The 25,552-nt window shown below is 40.0% G+C and overlaps 2 protein-coding genes, 1 long non-coding RNA gene and 1 other non-coding gene across 4 annotated transcripts; 2 read left to right on the forward strand and 2 right to left on the reverse strand.

Moving 5' to 3' along the window:
• The first annotated feature begins 3,151 nt into the window (after positions 1 to 3,151).
• Positions 3,152 to 14,846, forward strand: LOC135676306 (uncharacterized). Its single transcript, XR_010514230.1, has 3 exons — positions 3,152 to 3,588; positions 13,806 to 13,877; positions 13,971 to 14,846. It is a non-coding gene; the product is annotated as an uncharacterized LOC135676306 (long non-coding RNA).
• A 42-nt stretch (positions 14,847 to 14,888) lies between these two features.
• TRNAP-CGG (transfer RNA proline (anticodon CGG)) lies at positions 14,889 to 14,960 on the reverse strand. Its single transcript has one exon. It is a non-coding gene; the product is annotated as a tRNA-Pro (tRNA).
• Positions 14,961 to 18,092: 3,132 nt separating this feature from the next.
• On the reverse strand, positions 18,093 to 20,083 carry LOC135586362 (myb-related protein 308-like). The gene is made up of 3 exons (XM_065187338.1): positions 19,544 to 20,083; positions 18,801 to 19,403; positions 18,093 to 18,731 (listed from the first exon to the last, which is right to left on the reverse strand). Exons 2-3 carry the CDS (start codon positions 19,061 to 19,063, stop codon positions 18,269 to 18,271), a joined length of 726 nt encoding a protein of 241 aa, XP_065043410.1. The 5' UTR covers positions 19,064 to 19,403; positions 19,544 to 20,083; the 3' UTR covers positions 18,093 to 18,268.
• A 1,578-nt stretch (positions 20,084 to 21,661) lies between these two features.
• On the forward strand, positions 21,662 to 23,712 carry LOC135676314 (protein POLLENLESS 3-LIKE 2-like). Its single transcript, XM_065187350.1, has 4 exons — positions 21,662 to 22,044; positions 22,127 to 22,339; positions 22,430 to 22,585; positions 22,662 to 23,712. The coding sequence occupies exons 1-4, from the start codon at positions 21,874 to 21,876 to the stop codon at positions 23,496 to 23,498; spliced, it is 1,377 nt and encodes a 458-aa protein (XP_065043422.1). The 5' UTR covers positions 21,662 to 21,873; the 3' UTR covers positions 23,499 to 23,712.
• Positions 23,713 to 25,552: the final 1,840 nt, after the last annotated feature.

Here is a 25,552-nt window from a genome sequence, read left to right on the forward strand (position 1 = left end):
ACCTAAGACTAGCAATTCTCTCAACCCCTCCTACGTTGCCTAGCGCCATCAGAAGCTGAGGTGGTCCTCACTGAGCTTCATGAGTGGATTTGTGGGGAGCACATCGGGGGACGAACCTTAGCTTTCAAAACCCTCCGACAAGGGTACTATTGGCCAACCATGCGTTAGGATGCTATGTCATACGTGTAGCAGTGCCCACAATGCCAGCGGCACACCCGACTGCTGCACTAGCTAGCCATTTCCCCTTACTCCGATAGACGTGGCCTGGCCCTTTGCCCAATGGGAGCTCGACCTCCTTGGACCCTTCCCTCCAGCATCGGGTTAGCGACGCTTTCTCATAGTCAAGGTCAACTACTTCACGTGGGTGGAAGCCAAACCCTTGGCCTCCATTACCGAGAAGCAAGTCCAGAGCTTCACATGGAAGAATATCATCACCAGGTTCGGGATCCCGAAGGCTATCATCGCTGACAACAAAACTTAATTCAACAATACTAAGTTCAAAGTCTATTGCCAGTCGTACGGGATCAGATTGAAGTTTAGTTTGGTTGCGCACCCCCAAACTAATAGCCAAACCGAGGTGATGAACCGGGAGATTTTGGAAGGCCTCAAGAGGAGAATCTCAGGCGCACATGGCGCCTAGCTGGATGAGCTTCCCAGCGTCCTATGGGCAATGCGAACGACTCCCAAAATCGTTTTGGGGGAGTCTCCGTTCAGCCTAGCATTCGGGATCGAGGCAGTCCTGCCGCCCGAAATGTTATTCCCGACCCTGCGCACCTCCAATTACGAGCAAGGAGACTCCGAGGAGGGGGCTCCGAGCAAACCTGGATCTCCTTGAGGAAAGGAGAGCCAAGGCACATCTGCGTATCTTGGCATATAAGAAGGCGCCAACTTGGATTTACAACCGAAGGGTCCATCCACGCCTAATCAAGGTCAGGGACCTTGTCCTCCGAAGAGCAGAAGTGAGCGACCCGACCCGAGCAAGGGGAAAGCTCACACCCAACTGGGAAGGTCCCTATCGAGTCTATGACACGGTCCGAGAGGGGACCTATCGACTCGAGACTATGGAGGGAAGTCCCTTGCCGAGAATGTGGAATGTGGTAAACCTGAAGAAATTCTACCCATAAAGGAGGCTGGTCAGGGTGCAGAAAAGATATGTGGGGCCCGCGCACCCACGGTTCGGGAAAATAGCAAGTCAGAATTTCAAAATAAAAGTGCTTCTTAATGATAAAGGAGATACACATGGCGGTCGGGCGGCACGACCCCAAGCCTGATCGGAGCAAAAGACAAAAGGAGAGGGGGCGTAGCCCCTAGCTCGAGGGAGGAGTCGCGGGCCCATCGTCGAAGAGGGCGTTCGCTGGCATGTTGACGTCCTGATCCACCGGGTTGTCGACAATCGGGTCCGACCCCAGCTCCAGGTCCCGGTACTTCACCCGGAAGTGAGCGTAGGCCACTTGGTACCCGTACTCGTACGTGACCCGGCCCGACCTTACCAAGTCACGCTCCAACTCGACGGACGCTTTATACCCAGTGATCGCCTCCTCGACCCTTTTGGGCAACCCCAGCCGCTCCTCCTTCAGGGCCTCCTCGGCGGCCCAACTTGTCGCCTTGGCGGTCTCAACGTCCTGGGAGAGGGTCAGCATCTCGTCATCCGGCGAACGGATGTGTGACTGGCTTTCTTCCAGCCCGATCTTCAAACGAGCCACCTCCTCACCGAGTGTCATTGCGTGCTCTTCGGTCATGGCAACGACCTCTAGACCCCCCTTGGCTCGTAGCTCCAGGTTCTTCAATCGGAGGGCGACGTCAATTTCCGAATGGCGCCCGATCACCCGCCCAGCACCGGGGACTCGGTCAATCAACGCCATACCGTAGTGTTGTCTCTGCACAAGGATCGGTGTCAGCACCCAAGTAAGATGGGATCGGGTAGGGAAAGGAAGCCACTACTTACCCAGACGAGCGACTTGGCCACCCGCTCTACCAGCACTTCGAAGGTGGAGCTGTAGAGGTCCTTGGCCAGGGTTGGGTGCAGAGCCCCTCGGACGAACTCCTGGGCGGTTAGCCCATCGCCCTAGAGACGGCTGTCGGCCTTGAGGGTCGGCCACCGAGCGACGTAGGGGGCCCTCGGCTCTCCGGCCGAAAGATCGACCATATTCTGGGCTTGGTACTGCCCACCATCGGCCCAGGAATAGATGCAACATAGTTCTCGTACCGGCAATGGGCGCGTCGGTGCCCTCTTGGAAGGGTCACTACCGGAGAGAGAGAAGTGGTAAGGTGTATTTTGGTCCCCGGATCAGTCACCACCGACGTCACACGCCACGTTCCAACCAATGTCAGAATCCGACGCCGCACGCCATCAGAACCCCGTGACACACGTCAAGCCAGGTTCCATACCGAGACACTATGCGACACTACTATCCCGAGGGCTCGCAGTGGCGCCGTCTGACGCCGCTCAGGCATCCCCCAAGACGCTAACTCGTTAGAAAAGTCGTCTCATCCCACAAAGGTCAGCGGCCATACCGAACCGAGGCACAACCAATCCTCGCACAATAGTATATAAACCCCTGGCCGACACCCGGCCAAAAGGGAGGAAAAAACTCGATATAAAAATGCTCCACTAACTTGCTCGTCAGAGGGACCAAAGTTGGGAAACACCCGACGAAGGGCATTTTGCAGGAAGGCAGACACCCCCAAACGACGAGCGCCTCAACCCGGAAATTACCATCTAGTACACGAGGGCGCGTTGTCATTCATCCCGGAGTTGGAGAGACGTGTCCCACCACAAATGGCGCTCGGGTCGGCAAATCGAGAAACGCTGATCAACATCCTCTCACGAGGGCCCAGTCGACTCTGCCAGCCCGACCCTTGCCCGAGTCGCTCCGAAATGGCCACTCTCGAGCGACGAGCATCTCGACCCAAGAGATACCTTCTATCACATAAGGTAGAGCAGTGAGCCGGCCCGGATCCTGGACCAACACCGACCAACATTCCTTCCCAAGGGTGCGGCCACCTCATCATCCTACTTACTCCGCAAGAAGCTTCCAACATCGACCCGTGGACCTAATTATGCTAACTCATCAATCATGATACTTTTGTTCACCGACAATCGGCAAACATGTTACTTTATTTATGGTATAGGAACTGAGCGGATCAAAGATCAGAAGTCTTAAGTACGTTTCGATCGGCGATCGATTTAGGAAACCGAGGCAAATAGGGAAAAAAAAAGCAAAAACACGACGACTGCTAGTGGATTTAGCCATTGAGAGAGATGGCAGCCGACCTTCGAGGGCGAAGGCGTCGAGGAGAGAGCTGGTGTTTGGCGCTCGAAAGAAACGGGAGTCGGAGGGTATGTTGTTGTTGTTAGGGTTCTTCCCTCCGTTGCTTCCTCTGACGTGGCTCCGCCGCTTTTGTTAGAACACCCAGCCTCCATCCTCCCATTGCTCCACTCTCGACGGTCAACGCACTCCCATTTCTCACTAATCTCTTCAAATAGTTTCTATTAGAAGCCATGCCGAGAGAGACAGCGAGGGAGACCTGCGGCCCTGTCACCCTTCTTCGAACCTTACCGGAATGTAGCTGTTTAACATCTTCTATGTACTATTATTTGTTTCTTATGACTATTTCATCATTATAACAAATATTTTCATTATGTGTGTTTTGTAGCGCTTTGCTTGTATCCTATTTTAATCGCCACATATTTGCAGATTAGACCACTTGATGTATTTTCTTTTGTTTCCATATGTTTCATTTGGTAAATTTTAGTGGCTGTTTCTCTGGATATGTTTGCGCTGGAGGTTTTTTTATTTGTTCTCCAGTTCACCATGACACAATCTAAATTATTTGCACACATTTTAGGAGTTGCTATTTTGCGAGCATGGTGAACCTAAAATTGATGGAGAAGCTTGGAGTTCTCAAGTTTTTGTTTTTTGTTTTACTTTTTTCTGAAGTATTAGATTGATTTATTTAAATAACTTTTCACTAAAGGTAGAATTGCATTGAGAAGTTCAGAATTTGAACATTACCACATCAATGCTTCAGAAGAGAGGGCAATGACTTGCATATGAATGTGACTCTCTCTCTGGTACTATTTTCTATTTTAGTCTCTCTGAATGTCCCCTTCTAAGCTGTGTTACTGATTCTATACAACATATCTTCTGGCCTGCCCTTTTCTAATGTTCTGTTTGGAGCTGTGGCTGCTCTTACTTAATCTGCGAATGTAGTTCGATACATGTACGCAAGAGGGTCAAAATGTTAGAATTTTAAAGAGTCACACATGTATAATTAAATGTGTTAAGCCATTATTTTGATTAGCCAAAATTAAAATGATCTAATTAAAATAAAGTTATTTGGCTAAAGGACATAATTGTTATGAAAATTAATTGTGTGGATACCATCATGTTTCTAACTTAATGACGAGATAAGTTAGGAATATGAAACTCTTGAGGCATAATTGCAGATTCATCAATTATGAATACAATCATAATTGTGGATTCATCAGTTATGACTATAAATAAGGTTATGGTCCCCGGTTGCAGTATCAAAAAAATGAAGTTTCTCTTCACCCGTCAAGGAGAAATCTAAAGTTCAAAAGGTACTCTGCAATTGGAAGACCAAATCACCAATCAATTCAGAAAATACTCTAATGGATTCATCAGGTACGCTTCCGTATTAATCTGTTTATCAATTGTTGTAGGATTTCATGCATATTATAATGGATTTGATAAGTTTTATGGAAACATTCTTAATCCCTTATTTTGGATCTATTCGGTTTTGATTTTATAAAACAATTATTTGATCCATATTTGATATGTTAAAAAGAACCCCAACAAGTGGTATCAGAGCCATCCTACAATGATTGATGAACATTTAAGCTTTTTTCTCATTAATTTTAATGATGTTTTCATCAATATTTTAAAGTAATTTGGTTCTATCATCGTTGGGAAAGATGATAGTTTTATGTAATCATGCTATTTTGAAGTGATTCGGTTCTATTATCGTTGGAAAAGATTATGGTTTTATGTAATCATACTACAGCATACTTCACATTCAATTTAGTGCCTTTTGCTGATGTGATATCAGTTTAATTTTGGATTATCTTTTCCACTTAGTGTCTTTTCCTATTCATCAATATGCAAAATTCATTTTTGCACTACAAGGCATAAATTTCCCAAATTATTTTTGGATTTTATCTAATTAATATGAATTTAATTAATTAGATATTGTTGTAATATTATGTTGGTTTAATAATATTGTTGCAATATTATGTTGGATTAAACATAATATTGGTTCTATAAAGTTGTTTGTTGACATAAATTGAATGATTTACATGCTTTAAATATTTTAGTCAACAAATTAAGATCAAGCCAATTTGACTAATATGGTCTAAATTCAATTAGTGATTGTTTAATATTAGATTGAGTAATTTAATATATGAAGTCGCCAAAGTGACCTCTCATATATAACATTTCTCATGAAAATATTAAATGTAGTGTGTATTTACATCCATGCGGTAATTATCCGGCCCAAAGGAAGGTTAATGACTGGCAGGATTTTATACATACTTGTAATGGTAAATACGTGATAATTATAAAGTTATACATGTAAATGATAAATCAATCCAAAGATGGGTTTTTCATTTGACATGCCTTATTATCAGTATTTGATCATTACAACAAGACTACCACTAGCAATTAATATTGAAGTCCAAAGACAAGATATTAATGTTGCACTTGGAATCTTGAGATGGGTTAAATCATTATTTGAATTTACTTAAGTTTATGGTAATAAATATGAGCATAATTTCTAGTTATCTATTGTTCTCTTATTTAGGTTCTCTTATAAAAATATCTGCTAACCTCAATTCAGTACTGGTTTTAAACGAAACCAACTTTAAGGGCAAGAAAAGAAAATACAAATATGGAAAGAATGAGGCTGATAAGGACCCAGTACAGAAGAAACAAAATAAGGATGATACTTGTTTCTTCTACAAGAAATCTGGGCATTTAAAGAAGGACTGTGCTAAATATCATGCTTGGCATGCTAAAAAGGGAACATTCCTTACTTTGGTTTGTTCAGAAATCAATTTAAATTCAGTACCTAGAAACACTTGGTGGTTAGACTCCGGTGCAACAACTAACATCAGTGTATCAATGCAAGGTTGCCTAAGCTACCGAAGGCCTAATAATGCTGAGAGAAGCATTTATGTGGGAGACGGAAAATCAGTAGATGTGAAAGCTATAGGCATATTTAGATTTTTATTGTGTACCGGATATTATTTGGATTTAAAAGACACTTTTATTGTACCGTCATTTAGACGGAACTTAATTTCTGTTTCTTATTTGGACAAATCTGGTTATTCTTGTTCATTTGGAAACAATCAGTTTACTTTGTCTTTAAATTCAAATATGATTGGAACTGGTTCACTTATGACTTATGACAATCTATATTTACTTGATACTATAGCATCCTATCATGAAACCTTGAATGCGGAATTGCGAGGTACTAAATGTAAAATTGAAAATTCTGGTATATTATGGCATAAACGTTTGGGTCATATCTCTAGAAATAGAGTTGAAAGACTTGTGTCAGATGAGATTCTTGATCCCATTGACTTATCAGGTCTAGATGTTTGTGTTGAATGCATTAAAGGTAAATAAACCAAACCTAGGAGATCAGGTGCATATAGAGCTACAGATGTCTTAGAATTGATACATATAGATATTTGTGGACTATTTCCTACACCTTCATGGAATGGTCAACAATACTTCATATCATTCATAGACGATTACTCTAGATATGGATATATGTATCTAATACACGAAAAATCTCAATCAGTGTCCTAAAAGAAATTTGGAAACTTAAGAAATGCATAAGATTCCCTATGCATCAACTGTAGGAAGTCTAATATATGCACAGATTTGTACTCATCCGGATATAGCGTACATTGTTGGAGTGTTAGGCAGATACTTAAGTAATCCTAGAATGGATCATTGGAAGGCAGCTAAAAGAGTCATGAGATATTTAAAGAGGATAAAAGATCATATGCTCACATATAGGAGATCAGACCATTTGGAGATCATTGGGTATTCTGACTCCGATTTTGTTGGATGCCAAGACAGTAGGAAATCCACTTCGGGCTACATTTATATGTTGGCTGGTGGGGCGATTTCTTGGCATAGTGCCAAGCAATCTCTTATTGCTCCTTCCGCTATGGCAGCGGAATTTGTAGCATGTTTTGAGGCATCCAATCATGGAATTTGGCTGAGAAATTTTGTCACAGAGCTGCAAATAGTATAAGGGATTGAAAGACCACTAAAGATATACTGTGACAATAAATCAGCTGTTTTATACTCTAATAACAATAGGAGCTCGACTAAGTCAAAGCACATTGACATCAAGTTCCTAGTTGTGAAAGAAAAGGTACAAAGTAAATAAATTTCTATAGAACACTTAGGAACAAACTTTATGCTGGCAGATCCTCTCACAAAAGATGTACCACTCAAGGTTTTTCATGAGCATACTGCTCATATGGGTATATCAGAATTTGAGGAAACTTCAGTTTAGTGGGAGCCTATCATATGTTTGTTGTATGTTCTATGCCAGATTCTGTATTTGTACAGACATTTTCTGATCAGAAATAAAGCTTCAGTTTATTATACTTTGTACATTATGGCTATAAAAGTTATTAATAATCTCATAAAGATAAAGTTGGACCAGTTGAAAATTGACATGTACAGATCACATTCATGTAATTTTCATGCTACACATTTCATAATTGATCTATGTCATTTAATTATATTAATATTAGTGATCATTGATGGGTTTAGCTATGATTGATATAGCGAAGACCGCTTTGGTCCTATATTAATATAGTCAATGGACGAGATTGTTTTGTATGTCCTATTTAATAATGGCAATAGTTTTGAGCTCATAAAGAATATCACATTTATAAGGATACATATGTGACTCAGTGGGAGATTGTTAGAATTTTAAAGAGTCACACATGTATAATTAAATGTGTTAAGCCATTATTTTGATTAGCCAAAATTAAAGTGATCTAATTAAAATAAAGTTATTTGGCTAAAGGACATAATTGTTATGAAAATTAATTGTGTGGATACCATCATGTTCCTAACTTAATGACGAGATAAGTTAAGAATATGAAACTCTTGAGACATAATTGCAGATTCATCAATTATGAATACAATCATAATTGTGGATTCATCAGTTATGACTATAAATAAGGTTATGGTCCCCGGTTGCAGTATCAAAAAAATGAAGTTTCTCTTCACCCGTCAAGGAGAAATCTAAAGTTCAAAAGGTACTCTGCAATTGGAAGACCAAATCACCAATCAATTCAGAAAATACTCTAATGGATTCATCAGGTACGCTTCCGTATTAATCTGTTTATCAATTGTTGTAGGATTTCATGCATATTATAATGGATTTGATAAGTTTTATGGAAACATTCTTAATCCCTTATTTTGGATCTATTCGGTTTTGATTTTATAAAACAATTATTTGATCCATATTTGATATGTTAAAAAGAACCCCAACAAGTGGTATCAGAGCCATCCTACAATGATTGATGAACATTTAAGCTTTTTTCTCATGAATTTTAATGATGTTTTCATCAATATTTTAAAGTAATTTGGTTCTATCATCGTTGGGAAAGATGATAGTTTTATGTAATCATGCTATTTTGAAGTGATTCGGTTCTATTATCGTTGGAAAAGATTATGGTTTTATGTAATCATACTACAGCATACTTCACATTCAATTTAGTGCCTTTTGCTGATGCGATATCAGTTTAATTTTGGATTATCTTTTCCACTTAGTGTCTTTTCCTATTCATCAATATGCAAAATTCATTTTTGCACTACAAGGCATAAATTTCCCAAATTCTTTTTGGATTTTATCTAATTAATATGAATTTAATTAATTAGATATTATTGTAATATTATGTTGGTTTAATAATATTGTTGCAATATTATGTTGGATTAAACATAATATTGGTTCTATAAAGTTGTTTGTTGACATAAATTGAATGATTTACATGCTTTAAATATTTTAGTCAACAAATTAAGATCAAGCCAATTTGACTAATATGGTCTAAATTCAATTAGTGATTGTTTAATATTAGATTGAGTAATTTAATATATGAAGTCGCCAAAGTGACCTCTCATATATAACATTTCTCATGAAAATATTAAATGTAGTGTGTATTTACATCCATGCGGTAATTATCCGGCCCAAAGGAAGGTTAATGACTGGCAGGATTTTATACATACTTGTAATGGTAAATACGTGATAATTATAAAGTTATACATGTAAATGATAAATCAATCGAAAGATGGGTTTTTCATTTGACATGCCTTATTATCAGTATTTGATCATTACAACAAGACTACCACTAGCAATTAATATTGAAGTCCAAAGACAAGATATTAATGTTGCACTTGGTATCTTGAGATGGGTTAAATCATTATTTGAATTTACTTAAGTTTATGGTAATAAATATGAGCATAATTTCTGGTTATCTATTGTTCTCTTATTTAGGTTCTCTTATAAAAATATCTGCTAACCTCAATTCAGTACTGGTTTTAAACGAAACCAACTTTAAGGGCAAGAAAAGAAAATACAAATATGGAAAGAATGAGGTTGATAAGGACCCAGTACAGAAGAAACAAAATAAGGATGATACTTGTTTCTTCTACAAGAAATCTGGGCATTTAAAGAAGGACTGTGCTAAATATCATGCTTGGCATGCTAAAAAGGGAACATTCCTTACTTTGGTTTGTTCAGAAATCAATTTAACTTCAGTACCTAGAAACACTTGGTGGTTAGACTCCGGTGCAACAACTAACATCAGTGTATCAATGCAAGGTTGCCTAAGCTACCGAAGGCCTAATAATGCTGAGAGAAGCATTTATGTGGGGGACGGAAAATCAGTAGATGTGAAAGCTATAGGCATATTTAGATTGTTATTGTGTACCGGATATTATTTGGATTTAAAAGACACTTTTATTGTACCGTCATTTAGACGGAACTTAATTTCTGTTTCTTATTTGGACAAATCTGGTTATTCTTGTTCATTTGGGAACAATCAGTTTACTTTGTCTTTAAATTCAAATATGATTGGAACTGGTTCACTTATGACTTATGACAATCTATATTTACTTGATACTATAGCATCCTATCATGAAACCTTGAATGCGGAATTGCGAGGTACTAAATGTAAAATTGAAAATTCTGGTATATTATGGCATAAACGTTTGGGTCATATCTCTAGAAATAGAGTTGAAAGACTTGTGTCAGATGGGATTCTTGATCCCATTGACTTATCAGGTCTAGATGTTTGTGTTGAATGCATTAAAGGTAAATAAACCAAACCTAGGAGATCAGGTGTATATAGAGCTACAGATGTCTTAGAATTGATACATATAGATATTTGTGGACCATTTCCTACACCTTCATGGAATGGTCAACAATACTTCATATCATTCATATACGATTACTCTAGATATGGATACATGTATCTAATACATGAAAAATCTCAATCAGTGTCCTAAAAGAAATTTGGAAACTTAAAATTTGCATAAGATTCCCTATGCATCAACTGTAGGAAGTCTAATATATGCACAGATTTGTACGCATCCGGATATAGCGTACATTGTTGGAGTGTTAGGCAGATACTTAAGCAATCCTAGAATGGATCATTGGAAGGCAGCTAAAAGAGTCATGAGATATTTAAAGAGGATAAAAGATCATATGCTCACATATAGGAGATCAGACCATTTGGGGATCATTGGGTATTCTGACTCCGATTTTGTTGGATGCCAAGACAGTAGGAAATCCACTTCGGGCTACATTTATATGTTGGCTGGTGGGGCGATTTCTTGGCATAGTGCCAAGCAATCTCTTATTGCTCCTTCCACTATGGCAGCGGAATTTGTAGAATGTTTTGAGGCATCCAATCATGGAATTTGGCTGGGAAATTTTGTCACAGAGCTGCAAATAGTATAAGGGATTGAAAGACCACTAAAGATATACTGTGACAATAAATCAGCTGTTTTATACTCTAATAACAATAGGAGCTCGACTAAGTCAAAGCACATTGACATCAAGTTCCTAGTTGTGAAAGAAAAGGTACAAAGTAAATAAATTTCTATAGAACACTTGGGAACAAACTTTATGTTGGCAGATCCTCTCACAAAAGATGTACCACTCAAGGTTTTTCATGAGCATACTGCTCATATGGGTATATCAGAGTTTGAGGAAACTTCAGTTTAGTGGGAGCCTGTCATATGTTTGTTGTATGTTCTATGCCAGATTCTGTATTTGTACAGACATTTTCTGATCAGAAATAAAGCTTCAGTTTATTATACTTTGTACATTATGACTATTAAAGTTATTAATGATCTCATAAAGATAAAGTTGGACCAGTTGAAAATTGACATGTACAGATCACATTCATGTAATTTTCATGCTACACATTTCATAATTGATCTATGTCATTTGATTATATTAAAATTAGTGATCATTGATGTGTTTAGCTATGATTGATATAGCGAAGACCGCTTTGGTCCTATATTAATATAGTCAATGGACGAGATTGTTTTGTATGTCTTATTTAATAATGGCAATAGTTTTGAGCTCATAAAGAATATCACATTTATAAGGATACATATGTGACTCAGTGGGAGATTGTTAGAATTTTAAAAAGTCACACATGTATAATTAAATGTGTTAAGCCATTATTTTGATTAGCCAAAATTAAAGTGATCTAATTAAAATAAAGTTATTTGGCTAAAGGACATAATTGTTATGAAAATTAATTGTGTGGATACCATCATGTTCCTAACTTAATGACGAGATAAGTTAAGAATATGAAACTCTTGAGGCATAATTGCAGATTCATCAATTATGAATACAATCATAATTGTGGATTCATCAGTTATGACTATAAATAAGGTTATGGTCCCCGGTTGCAGTATCAAAAAAATGAAGTTTCTCTTCACCCGTCAAGGAGAAATCTAAAGTTCAAAAGGTACTCTGCAATTGGAAGACTAAATCACCAATCAATTCAGAAAATACTCTAATGGATTCATCAGGTACGCTTCCGTATTAATCTGTTTTTCAATTGTTGTAGGATTTCATGCATATTATAATGGATTTGATAAGTTTTATGGAAACATTGTTAATCCCTTATTTTGGATCTATTCGGTTTTGATTTTATAAAACAATTATTTGATCTATATTTGATATATTAAAAAGAACCCCAACACAAAATAGTTGTTTTAAGTCGTTATAAGCAGTAGCAACTTATAAAAATTGCATGTTAATGACCAATATCTAAATGGATTTTATGGTGTTACCTTTTTTGCTCTGGATATTTATTATTTCCTTGTATATTTTCTGTGCAGTTTTAGTAATTGCTCTTGGTATCAGGACATGACAATATTGGTCTAGAATCCTCATAATAATTGTATCTTTCCTGTAATGAATGGTACTGTTGTGATAGATCAATCAATAATATCAGTTTATCACACTACAGATTTATGTCTTTTCTTTCTCTTCATGTAAATTTGAGAAACAATGATTATCTACTCTAAAATGACGCACCCAGTGGATTAGACTTCAGTCAAAACGAGATTTAGGGAGGATCAATGTATGCTGCCTTTTCTCTATATGTAGAGATGCTATTTTCAGGACTCGAATCCTGATTGCAAGGAGCATGCTTACCATAGTACTAAGGCCCATCCTCCTGGATGCTGAATATCTACTTTATGAAGCAAAATGTTGATGTACTGATTTTTGTTGATACTAAAGCTTGCTTAAAACCTTCCTATTTATGGGGCTAAAGCTACTCACATTGGTTTTCCTGAGATTTTGCATTGGTGAGAGGCTTGTCAATTAGATTGCCTTTTTAGCGAGTAAGTGTTGGTGTCACAATAAGGAATGAACTTGGTGATGTAGCAGTTATCTAGAAAGAGTATTAAAAGTTGTTCATTTCTTCTTCGTCAACTAATTATGCTTCACCTAATTCATCTCAAAGGAACAAGTATACTATAAAATGTGGTCACGAGAAGCAAGCTGTCTAGAGGATGCAGTATGTAAATAGACAACATGCGTGGAACATCTATTTGGACTCTGAGTTTATCTGTAGTGTTGTCCTCCTTGATTTTCATATGTTGAATTTGTGATCTTGAGATTTTTCACTTTCTAGTAACAAAATTAGAGTTAATCATCCTTAGAATCTGGACCTTGACATTAAGTGCTTGTCTTTGATGATATTCCCAATGGAAGAAAGGACTACTGAGAGTATCAACTGCCAAAGGCTTCACGATACGACTTTTTCTTTCTGAATGAAGAATGTAGATGGAATTTTAAACATGGAGAGCGGAAGGAATGGTGCAAGGAGGCAGGTCAAATGGTCAGGCCATTACTGGTGGAAGGAGCCTCACCTGTGAGTTAGGGAATTGTTGTGGGCTATTTGTTCCGTCCGTGTGAGAATGAGAAGCCTTTTAATGGAGGAGACTTTGATGTCTTAAGAGATCAAGTTCAGATGGGCTTTAGCGGTGGTGACTTCGGCTTAAACACACACCTAGTGAAAGCCCTGTTGCTATCATGAAGTGATTGCTTCGTAGTGAATTAATATTTACTAGTCAGAATCCATTCTGCTTCTTTTAAAGTTTGCATGGTCTTATGGTGTTTAATCTGTTTTTTTTGTTTTGTTTTTTGCTTTTCTTTCTTAGTTATACGTCTGCAACTTTGTTGAGTTATGACTGATACTCTGTGATTTCTTTCAGCTTCAAGCTTCGGTAGGTTTTGAGAAAACCATCCAACATCCAGCTGAACATTCGGTGGAAAATGGCACCAAGGTCAGTAAGCAAGCAGTCAGTCAATCTTGTTTTCTACTAATTTCCCAATTTTCTTGTTTTAGTTTCCTGATTAAAATTAAGGAAATTCTCCAGGGAATCACTAAACATAAAGAGATCAGGAAGTTTCATTTCCCAAGTAGCGACAGGTGATCAGTAAGACAAAGATCAAGACAATGCTTTCTTAGAATAAGCATCTCTTTTCTTTTTGAACTCATACATCATTGTTCCATGATCCAAAAAGGCCCTTCTGAGGTGAAAAGCCACTGGTGACATTCTCAAATGGCTCCTACTGAATATGTTTTTTATCTTTGTATTTTTTGTTTTTGTTACATTCCTTGCTTTCCACAGAGTGTGTGTACCTCATGATTTTTGTAGTACAGTAATTGAAACAGGAAATAGTTTTCTCTTCACAGTTGTAGAATGAAAAATGTTTTTTGTCTCTTCAGTGAGACAGGCTTAAGAAGTATGCTGATCGAATGCATTTGAGCCACATGGTAATTGGATGATTTTGTTTTATGGACTTTTTTTAATTCTATGGAGTGCCATGCAATTTTTTGTTGCAAAATTATTGACCAAAGATGCAATTCCTTATCAACAATTATGATGGCAACGTTAACAACTCGTCGAGCCAAATTAATAATAAGAAAACAAATCCGTCTTCAACACTGAAGCACAAAAAAAAAAAAAAAAAAAAATTTCATAAGAAAACTTATGAAAGCGATTCCGAGTATTCGTTAACAATTCGTCTAGAAATCGCAGTGTTAACAAAAAACAAAAAAGAAAACTTATGAAAGCGTTACCAATTCATCTTCATCGCTGTGGCTCAAAAAAACAAAAAAAAAAACATTTCCTACAACTTGCAGTGTTAACTAAACCAAAAAAGAAAACTTATGAAAGCAATTGCGAGATTTGTTACATTTCGTCTTCCTTCATCACTGAGGCTCAAACAGATTAAAAAAAAAAAAAAACATTTCCTAGAACTTGCACTGTTAAAAAAAACAAAAGTACAAGGGGGTGTTGCGAGAATCGAACTCGCGACCTCTCGCACCCGAAGCGAGAATCATACCACTAGACCAAACACCCGCTTGCATTTCTTGTGTTCTAAATCTCCTAAATAATTTTTATTTAATAAATAATGACAAAAAAATTTGAAATATCCGTAAAATCTTGTTGGATTTTCTTGAAATATACATATCCAACCGAGAATTATAGGCATCACAATCAAATATAAGATATGTACTGAATGAATTATGCGTTTGATATGCTGATGCTTTTCTTAGGCTGGAAAATAAGTTATGAGTTAAATTTGTGAATGTCCGTCCTATTTGGGTCTAACAAAATTCCATTTCGATTGAGTTTGAAATGAGTTATGATGATTAGATAATTCGACATTTTGCATGTGTTGTTAATTTCGCTTTGAATTCTAAAAAATAAAGAAAAATAAATCTTCCTATAGAGTTATTCAAGTGCAGTCTCAAAATTGAGATTTGTTCTCACTACCAATCAGGATGTGTGATCAACACAACCGGTGATGATAAAGAAAAAAAAATCAATTACTAATTGCTGGAAGTCAGTCACCAAAATATTAGGACAAGAAAGAAAAATCTCATCGCATTCATTTAGCTCCCACCCATCATATAGTACGATAATTGTTGTCATTTGTGAATGCACTTGTATTTCTTGTCCTCACAACACAATCATTCATCATTAATGAAATGGAGTGGTGATGAAGATTTTGCCACACCAATCATACTGGACGGAGATAATACAATACTAAATATAAGAGCAATGATAATTTTCTTTGCTCTATTATCCACACATTATATTCACTATTTTAAATCTCATCTGATATATTTCTAATATAGTATTCCAAGTTCATCAAAGATTAAAAATTTATAATTTTATCTGACATGTTTTAAGAGTACTAACTTACTTAGTCTATAAAGATTTTGTTGCATCACTCCGATACTCACTCAATCGAATTTTTAAAAAATATCTTTACTTTTCAAAATTTTTCATATAGAACCTTTATTTTGATTTTTTAAATTATATATATATATATATATATATATATATATATATATATATATATATATATATATATTGAAATGATCATTCTGCCCCTCCATTCATCATCCCCTCCACCCTGCCTCCATATATCCTATTTCTTAGCTATTGTCTTATTCGTCGCATTTATCAGAATTCAATAGCTTATAGCAATGACGATCACATGGAGTCGATGGAGGGTGACTAATCCTCACATGAGGACTACAATGGAATGAGACAATTAACTCTTAGGCAAGACCGTTGACGAAGAGGGTAACCCCGCGCACAACACAACAGAGAGAGATAGCCAACCCTCATGTAAGGGGGTTGCAAGCGGAGGTGACTTAGTGCACTGTACACTAAAGAGGGGCTATGAGCGATGATGAGCCCTTCAGCACGATTGGACGATAGAGATGATGATAAGTCCAATCAAAACGATATTTTTACATGATAATGACATTGTTTCAAAAGTAGGATGCTCCTTGAAAATTTTTGAAAAAGTAAAATTTCTTTCTAAAAATTCATCTAAAAAAGGTTGTGTGTCTAATGTAAAACAATCCTAACAAATTTAACTGGGTTTATAGATAAGCTATAGCTCTACCTACTTCACCTCATCTTCATCGAGAGAGTTTCTCTTATTGGCTTTGACCTCGGTTGGTCGAAAGGCTAGTAGGTATATGTACACATTTGGCACTATCTTGACACCGCTAGCGTCACTGCATTCAAATATGGTCCACTTTATGAGAATGGATGTTGGAACCAAACATTGATCATTACATTCTACCAAATCAATTTGCTCAACTCTATCACTTATGATTTCTCAGTGCCTTGTTATTTAATTTTCCTTTTCCTTTTCTTTCTTTTGTTAGTGAAGTGAGAGAAGCACAAAAGATGCCACAGCAACACAATAACATCACAGTGGCCTCATAAGCATTAAGTTGTCTAAGATAAGCAAATGCATGCCCTCTCCTATTGCTATACATTTGTTGAGAATTCAAGGAATTCAAGTCTGAATGATGCTAGATTAGGGTTATCAAGAATGAATAGTTGGACACCAACACAATGAAAAATCCCAAGTCCAAAATATATTGTGAGTCAATTTATTTTATATATCTCTCAACATTATGAGATCTTTTTGTCGGCTAGCCTTCACATATCAAATTATTCATAATAATATTTTCGAACAAAAAAATATTTATTTCGAGTATGGTGGTTTATTTTATAATCATCATAAAAATTTGAGTTTCGATCTCGGATCAGCTCATCATTCTTGTTATTTTTCTTTTCTGAGTTAAAACTCAAAATTTACTTATTTAGATCGATACGAATTAAAGAATTAAAAGGTTATCTTGCATGATCGTCGGATACTTCAATTTTAATTTTAATTTTCTCTTACTAACGTTGAATTGTTCTTTACCTCATCTTAAAATTGATTCTAACAATATTTGGCAAAATGGCTCCTATACTTGTGAAATATGCAAGAAAAATCTTCATTAATGATATCATTCGAGACAGACCAACGTCGCTTCCTTTAAGCATACCTAACATACCGAAAAGCATGAGTGATGGAAAAGGACTCTCATCTTTTATTCTACCTCAAAAGCAAAGCCTCCGTAAGTTGGCATCTCATTATTGCATCGAGGGAGAAGGGCTGTCTCGATATGAACATCCCACTGGGAATTCCTAGTCGTCTTCTTCAACAAGAAGAAAGAGAGAGAATTCGATGACTCATTGGTCTGGTAATATTGCAATGCCAACCCCCCCCCCCCCCCCCCCCCACCCCACATGTTCATAACTCAGATAAGAACTTGTTGACCCGATGGAACAACCAAATGACAGGAGCTCCTCATCACCAACCTCTCTCATTCATGGTGCCATCCTCTCCAGGCCCATCATGACCCCAGGCATCAAGGAGGAAGACAGAGACAGCACATGTTGCCTGGTGAATCCATCACAGATTAATGGCTTAACAGGTTAAATATCTATCTCACATGGATTCTTAGATTGATTGGTTCCAATTATGAGATGGGTTAATAGTACACAGCACTTTACAGAAAGCCTCACCCCACTGCAGACCAAATCTATTATCAGATCCTACTTTATACGCTTGTTGATCTCATATCTCAAGAAACGAAAGGTAGGATCTTTGGAAAGAGCCTAAAACAAGAGTTGAGATGCCAATATTTAATAGCTTCATTCATCGACAAAGAGATGACAGGCATCCACGACAATGCCACCATGGTAGAAACCTGCCTAGTATACCTGTAGATATACATGCGCGCACGCAGACACACACACACCAAGAAATGGAGGATTCTTCGAGTACATTCTCTTCTCTGGGAGTTCTACGGGTTTCTGTAGTCCAGCATTCCAGTGCTGAGGCCAATGAGGTCTCTGCACTTGCACTCCTTGTGGCGCTTCTGCGACCCCACGGCAGCGCCGCAGCTAAAGCACAGGCTTTGCGGTTGCTCTCCCCCTCCATCAACGGGCTCTATAGGTTGTTGCTGTTGGGAAGGAGGGCTTATACATAGCTCCAGATTGAGGTCCGGCCACTTGGGCTGCCGCTGCTGCCACGCCGACGACTCCTCGCTGCTACTGATCTTGTCCGACTCCTGGTCTGGTCCGAAGCCAATCGCAGCAGCCTTCCTCTCGAAATGGGTGGCTGTATCGGAACCATGGCCGTTGATCGGGCGGTGAGTGACGGGATCCACTCCCCTGCTCAGCAGCTTCCTCCTGATGTGGGTGTTCCAGTAGTTCTTGATCTCGTTGTCCGTCCTCCCGGGAAGCCGCGCAGCGATCAGTGACCACCTGCAGTCGACACGAGGAAGGCGTTCAGGTGGTATTCTCGCGTGGTGGACGTGGCAGGAGGAGGCTTACTTGTTGCCGAGGAGGCTGTGGAGCTTGATGATGAGCTCGTCCTCCTCCTCCGTGAAGTTGCCGCGCTTGAGGTCGGGCCGGAGGTAGTTGATCCAGCGGAGTCGGCAGCTCTTGCCGCAGCGGAGGAGGCCGGCGGCCTTGGGCAGCGAGCGCCAGCACCCCTCCCCGTGAGCTCGGATGTAGGCGATGAGCCGGTCGTCCTCCTCCTTGGTCCACGCCCCCTTGTTGGTGTGCGCTTTCTCGCAGCACGGGGACCTCCCCATCAATGGCTATCTCACTAAGCTCCGCCTTTGCCGTAAATCTCTCTATCCATTTACATATCTTATCCTCTCGGAGAAGAAGGATATGGAGATTTATAAGCATTTGACTGCCGTGGACGGTCTTCTAGAGGCAAAGTTGGTGAGGAAAAGGTTGGATGATTGGTAAAGAAGCGGGGGAGAGGAATTGGACGGCATGGTAGGCCTCCTCCTCACGAGCCATGATGACATCACTCCCGTGCAGTTACCAGCTTCAAAAGGCACCCACCCCATCATTGCTTGCTGCCCGTGGCCGCCCCCAAAAGGTCGGTAGGTGTAAAGGCCGCAGAAGCCCACAGTGGATGTCCTGTGCGTGAGAGAGAGAGAGAGAGAGTCACCCTTTGCTTCAAGAATCTACAGCCGCAACAACTCAGCTCAGTAGCAATGATGTACAGTGGATGATGAGACTATTAGGGGGGAGGGAGGGACGGTGTGAGGGCCACCCACCAGATTCCATGTGCAACATATGGCTCGCATCACAGCAATTTGGCTTGGTTGGTCGCCCAATAGTGGCAGCAGTATTATGTTGAGACGAACTGAGTGTGAGCTATGCGTTTCTTTCTAACCTGATTAGATGTCAGTGGAGTTGAGTCGCAGGAAGAAGGAGACATGATGCAGGTAATGGCACACATCAGACAGACTGGGGATGGCTAACTTTAGGGGGGATATTTTGGTGTGTGTCCTTGGCATTAGGTAGAAGCTTGTCTTGGAATTCTCTCTTCCTCCTTTCCCCCCACAGGGACTGTTGCCTGCCTACTGTTGGCCACCATCTCTTTCTTCATCACGGGGGAGGGAGAGAAAGAAGGGGAGGTGTGGCGGTGGTGGAGGTGGAGGTGGAGGTGGTGGGTAAAGAGAGCTTAGAATGATTTGGTTCACCATTCACTTTCCCTGCCCCCATGGCCTCGTGGTGCAAGTCTTGGTTGCAAGCAAGTGGGAGTGGAGTTAGGAAGGGCGTGAGGGTGTGGGTGGATTTGCCCTTCCCCTCTCTCTCTCTCTCTCTCTCTCTCTCTCTCTCTTTCTTTCTCTCTCTCATCGTTATCTGGAGTGTCTCAGGAGAGGTTTCCCCACCACACATGGGCTCGTAGTTATCCACCACATCGCCTTCCAGCCTCCATGATCGCCTGCAGATAGCTCCAACTCCGAGCTTACGGATAAGGATGGCAATGGACGTGCCAAGAAAGACAAAATGTCCATGACCCGAGGTGGCATCAACGTCCCCGTGAAGCCCTTCCATTGCATTCTTCGGTGCAAGCTGAAAAGTTCTTTTTCGTGTTGACAATATGCAGATTTTAAGTAAATACTGGTGATTACGTAGTATATTAACAGAGAAACTGATGCTGATACGTTGGAGTAGGTTTGGTTCGATCTCAATTTAAATTCAACATAGATTTAATTGGTTTTGTTTAAATCGATACTCTTAAGTGTTGTTCAAAAAGGATTAAGTTTTTTACGACCTCAAATAATCTCTTAAGAATTTACGAGCGAAAAGATAAACTACGTTTAACTCAGAATCCCACAAATAAATATCTTAGCAAACATATGATAGTTAATATAATATAGACTTTGTAAGTTTTGAATAATCATACAATAAAATATTTAAGATGATTTGTCAAGATAAAAAATCATCATAAATACTCGCACGCTCATATAATACTACTATGAAATAAGACAACAAACTAACTTTAAATAATATTTAAAAAACTTATCTGTCACCTCGAGAGTATCATACTGATTGACACTTTGTATCACTTTATAGAGTTAAAAAATTTTCAAAATGATTGCTTAGATATTTTATTTTTGGATAATTTTATCTTTACGTGATGACTGCACATAACATACGTTTATAAGACTAAGATGATCATAAAAATCAATTAAAATGAGGTTGCATCAAACATCTTATTTATAGATTTGTTTGTGATAGTATGATTTTAGTTTCGATTTAGTTTGAAAATGTTAAATTATTAATCAAGTTCGATTTAGATTTAGATTTAGATTGAACCATGCTCATATCTATGTAGGAGGAGATTGCATAGATATCAAAACACCTGCTCCTCAAAACTATTATCATAAAGTCTCAACTATTTAGAAGTATTTATATGAATCTTCTTTTATATAATGTACAAAATCCAAGAAGAACAAAAAACAAAAGAAAAAGCAGTACATCGTGTGGCATAAAAAATTATTTTGTTGTGGATGTGAAACCATCCTAGATTTAACTAATATATGTTTTAAAATAAAGATGAACACCTAATAAATCACCATAATTATCATTTACCTAATAATTGTTTTCCAAATAAAGATGAATGCCCAATATTTAGCTGGAATATCTAATAAATCATCATAGATTTACCTAATATTTTTTCCACACCAATAACCCAATTCGATATATTTTGCTTTATCCTACTTCATTATTAACCCAACCCTTGCAATCCTTAACGATCTCTTCGTGTTTCTCAGCAATGGAGGGCTGTCGCGATCGTGTCCGCGTGTCGGGTGATTCGGTCACATCAGCCCTGATGGCTTTCGAGGGTGATTCGGCCATAATAACAACCGGCGACCATTAATTAATTCTCGTTTCCAACCCAGTGTTTACCCTCCAACGGCTATATTTCAAACGGCTATCTCGAGCAACGGTCGACTAAGCGCCCCAAATAACACCACACTTCCTCTTCGTCTCCAACGCCAAACTCTCTCCCCTTAACCCACCGATCGAAGCAAGCACGCTTCTTCTTCCTCTGATCCTCATCGACATTGTTGTGGTCAAGAAGAAGAGGAAGATGATGCACGAGGCATGGAATGCTAATGCGGCTCTCACCTGCATCACGCAATCCAAGTCAGCCCCTTGCTCGCCCATCAAACCCATCATGAGTAGTCGGTCCGATCCCTTCCATGTCGCCCACAAGGTCCCCGTCGGCGACACCCCTTACGTCAGAGCCAAGCGGGTTCAGGTGAGTTCGCCTTTCGTAGAGATCGATCGGTCTCTTCTCCCCCTGTTAGTTCCCTGCTCATCTCTTGCGATGGATCCGTCAGCTGGTCGATAAGGACCCCGAGAAGGCGATCGCGCTGTTCTGGGCGGCCATCAACGCCGGCGACCGCGTCGACAGCGCCCTCAAGGACATGGCCATCGTCATGAAGCAGCAGAACCGGGCGGAGGAGGCGATCGAGGCGATCAGGTCGCTGCGGAGCAGGTGCTCGGACCAGGCTCAGGAGTCCCTCGATAACATCCTGTTGGACTTGTACAAGGTCACACCTCGGACTCCTCTTGAATTCCCATTTCCTTGTCTGGGATCGAATGAGCAGACTAAATTGGGTTGTCGATGACGCTTTCGGCAGAGGTGTGGGAGACTGGACGATCAAATTTCTCTCTTGAGGCGAAAGTTGCAGCTCATCCAACAGGGGCTCGCCTTCAATGGGAAGCGCACTAAGACTGCCCGATCGCAGGGGAGGAAGTTCCAAGTCACGGTGGAGCAAGAAGCGACGAGGCTTCTGGTGAGCACTCGTCTCTTTCGTCCATGGAGAAGACGAGAGGCACATACTGACGCAGTGCGATGTGTGGTGGCTGCAGGGGAACTTGGGCTGGGCTCTGATGCAGAAGGACAACTTCGTGGAAGCCGAGGCTGCCTACCGGAGAGCGCTCGTCATCGGCCCCGACAACAACAAGATGTGCAACCTCGGCATCTGCTTGATGAAGCAAGGGCGCATCGCGGAGGCCAAAGAGACGCTGAAGCGGGTGAGACCCGCGGTGGTCGACAGCGTACGGGGAGCGGACTCGCACCTCAAGGCCTTCGAAAGAGCGCAGGAGATGCTCCGTGACCTCGAAGCCAAACTCTCGGGCTACAGCGGCCACGGCCGATTCGATCAGAATTGGCTCTTCGAGGCCTTCACGGGTTCCGCTTCCATATGGCAGCCGCAGCCGTGCGTCGATTACCTGATGCTACCGCCGCCGCCTCGAGACCAATTTTCCGACGAGAACGTCGACAGCCTGAACAGGACGAGCAGCAACATAAAACCGGAGCTCACGTCGGGCAATGCACTCAACATCGACGCGCCGCCATTTTTTTCTTCGAAGCTGATGAAAGACCATGATCCTCTGGGAAATCTGAAGAGGACAAGGTCAGGGCAGGCGCCGGAGAAGGCTTCACAGGCCAAGGTCGCCGCAGAGGGAGAAATGAGTGGTAGAAGCTGTACCTCGGTGGAGGAGACGGTGGATAAGTGGCCGGAGTTGCCGGACAACAACGCATTCGACGAGGCGATCGTGGCTGCAGTTTTGGCTCCTGTTCTTGCAGATGAGAAAGCAGATGCTAACAACAGCAAGAGTAGTCCAGCTTTGTGTGAGGGGAAGATGGGGAAGAGGCTTAAGATCTTTCAGGACATAACTCAGGCGATGAACTCACCCAAGTAACAACAGATATCATCATTCATAAGCATTCGAGCTTTGTTGGTATCAGTAGGGAATGGGAAGGAGATGAGCTTGTTCTCCTTGGCTTCCAGAGGTACGTCTTGCTTGCTTTTGCAGTAGCAGTAGATCTCATTCTAATCTAACAGTGTTGTAATCTGATGATGGTTCCGAAGTTGGCATGGCAACTAATAACAATTCTTTATTTGTCATTCATCGATGTCTTCTTCTTCTTAACTTTAAAAGTCTCGAGATTTCTCATGTGTTTTCTTCTCATGTCTTGTTGTGCATCATCTGATCTGATGGCAAAAGTCAAAAAGCACAACAGCTAAAAAAGGCTTTCTTTTTCTTGTTTCCAAAAGAGAAAGTAATATCTATATATGTGATTAAAATCCATCAACCTGTGAACGAGGAGGAATATGACACCAAACCAAAACTAGCATCACATGAGCAAATCATACGGACTAAGTAGCTGATGTTATACGTAGTAGACACGGTTTCTTGTCAGTAAGTAACAGATGAAGAAGAATGAAGAGATTATTAGGTGCTGTTCTCTGCAGCTGTAGCAGTGTTTTCCCAACTCTAAAATAGCATCATAATGCTTGCTTATGTAAATAAAAAAGTGACGGGGCATATTCTAATACTGCCCATGTGACAACAGTTAACAGTCACCCCATAGTTGATGTGACACCTCGAAACTGATATAGTATCCGTACATCACCGGAACCTAATATGGTGGTACGGTACCACACATGCGGAATCGTGCAAGTCGACTCGCATAGCATCGAGCGTACAAGTCAATCGCTTGCGACGTCAATAGCTTACGACATCGATGGCCATTAACGAATCATGTATGATCAACCCTCAACTATAGATATAAAAACTAACTTCCTAGCCAGCGCTCCCTGGCCAGCGCCAAGGGATCGAACCTCAAACACTCACAATATCCTCAACTCCTCATATTGACATAAGCTTCGGAGGGATTGAGTCGAGAATCCCCATTTTAATTTTGGCCTGTGTGCAGAAGTTCGACACGGAAGAGCCCAACATAGAAGAGCCGACCCTTTGCTCTACCTCGAGTTGACCCAATTTATGGTGCTCCGACCCAACTTGGCACCGACCCCCTCCTCTCAAGAAACCACGTGGACGATATTATATTCTTAGAATCGAACCAAGCCACGCTGACTCCACGACATAAAGTTATACGATAAAAAATATTTGAATTTTCTTTGCACCTTGTATTCTTGGGATCAAATCGAGTCATGCTGACTTCACCATGTAAAGTTACACAATAAAAAACATTTGAATTTTCTTTGCCTTGTACCAGTAAAAATAGCACAATGATTTCCGTATTCTGCTGTGCCATTTCTTTGAGAAACCAAATGGAAAAAAGAAAAAAAGATAAGGATTGATGGTATTAATGTTTATTTGGTCTCACATCTGATGTGAGAGAAAAAAAACAGGTTTCTGAACCCCTAAAGTGTTCTTCACTTCAGTTGTCACGAAAAGTCCCAGCCATCCTGCGTGTCTTATGTTTTGCTTTGTAGGAAACTCATACTGCATAAATTATCCACCACAGATCACTTGTTTTTTGAGTGCTCCTTCAGTTCTGTAGTCTGATCACCTATTAGATATCTGTACGCTGAACATTCACTTTTAACACATGGATTCACTCACTAGCTCAAGGAAGGAAGTGATCTCAACAAGCAAAGCATGATGCCGTGACCCTGAGAGTCTTGATTGTATATATAACTTCGATTATATTCCTTCTTTCATATCTAAGGGGGGTAATAGAATAGTCTCCTCCGTTACAAGCTTAACACATATGGATGGCTCTTTTCATAAACCATCACAAGTGGGTGGTGGGTTGAGATTTCTGTTTCGTGATTCTAATAACATGTATCAAATTTAATCATCAAAATATATTCTATACATCTAAAATATTGGTTTCATGATAATGTCTCAGACCCACCTAGCAAAAAGTCGAGGATTCAAAAATTCTTTTAATAATTTTTATATTTAAACATTTATATGATGATAATAATGATGTACCAAACTCA

The sequence above is a fragment of the Musa acuminata genome, chromosome BXJ1-1 (assembly GCF_036884655.1).
Source record: "Musa acuminata AAA Group cultivar baxijiao chromosome BXJ1-1, Cavendish_Baxijiao_AAA, whole genome shotgun sequence".
NCBI lineage: Eukaryota > Viridiplantae > Streptophyta > Magnoliopsida > Zingiberales > Musaceae > Musa > Musa acuminata.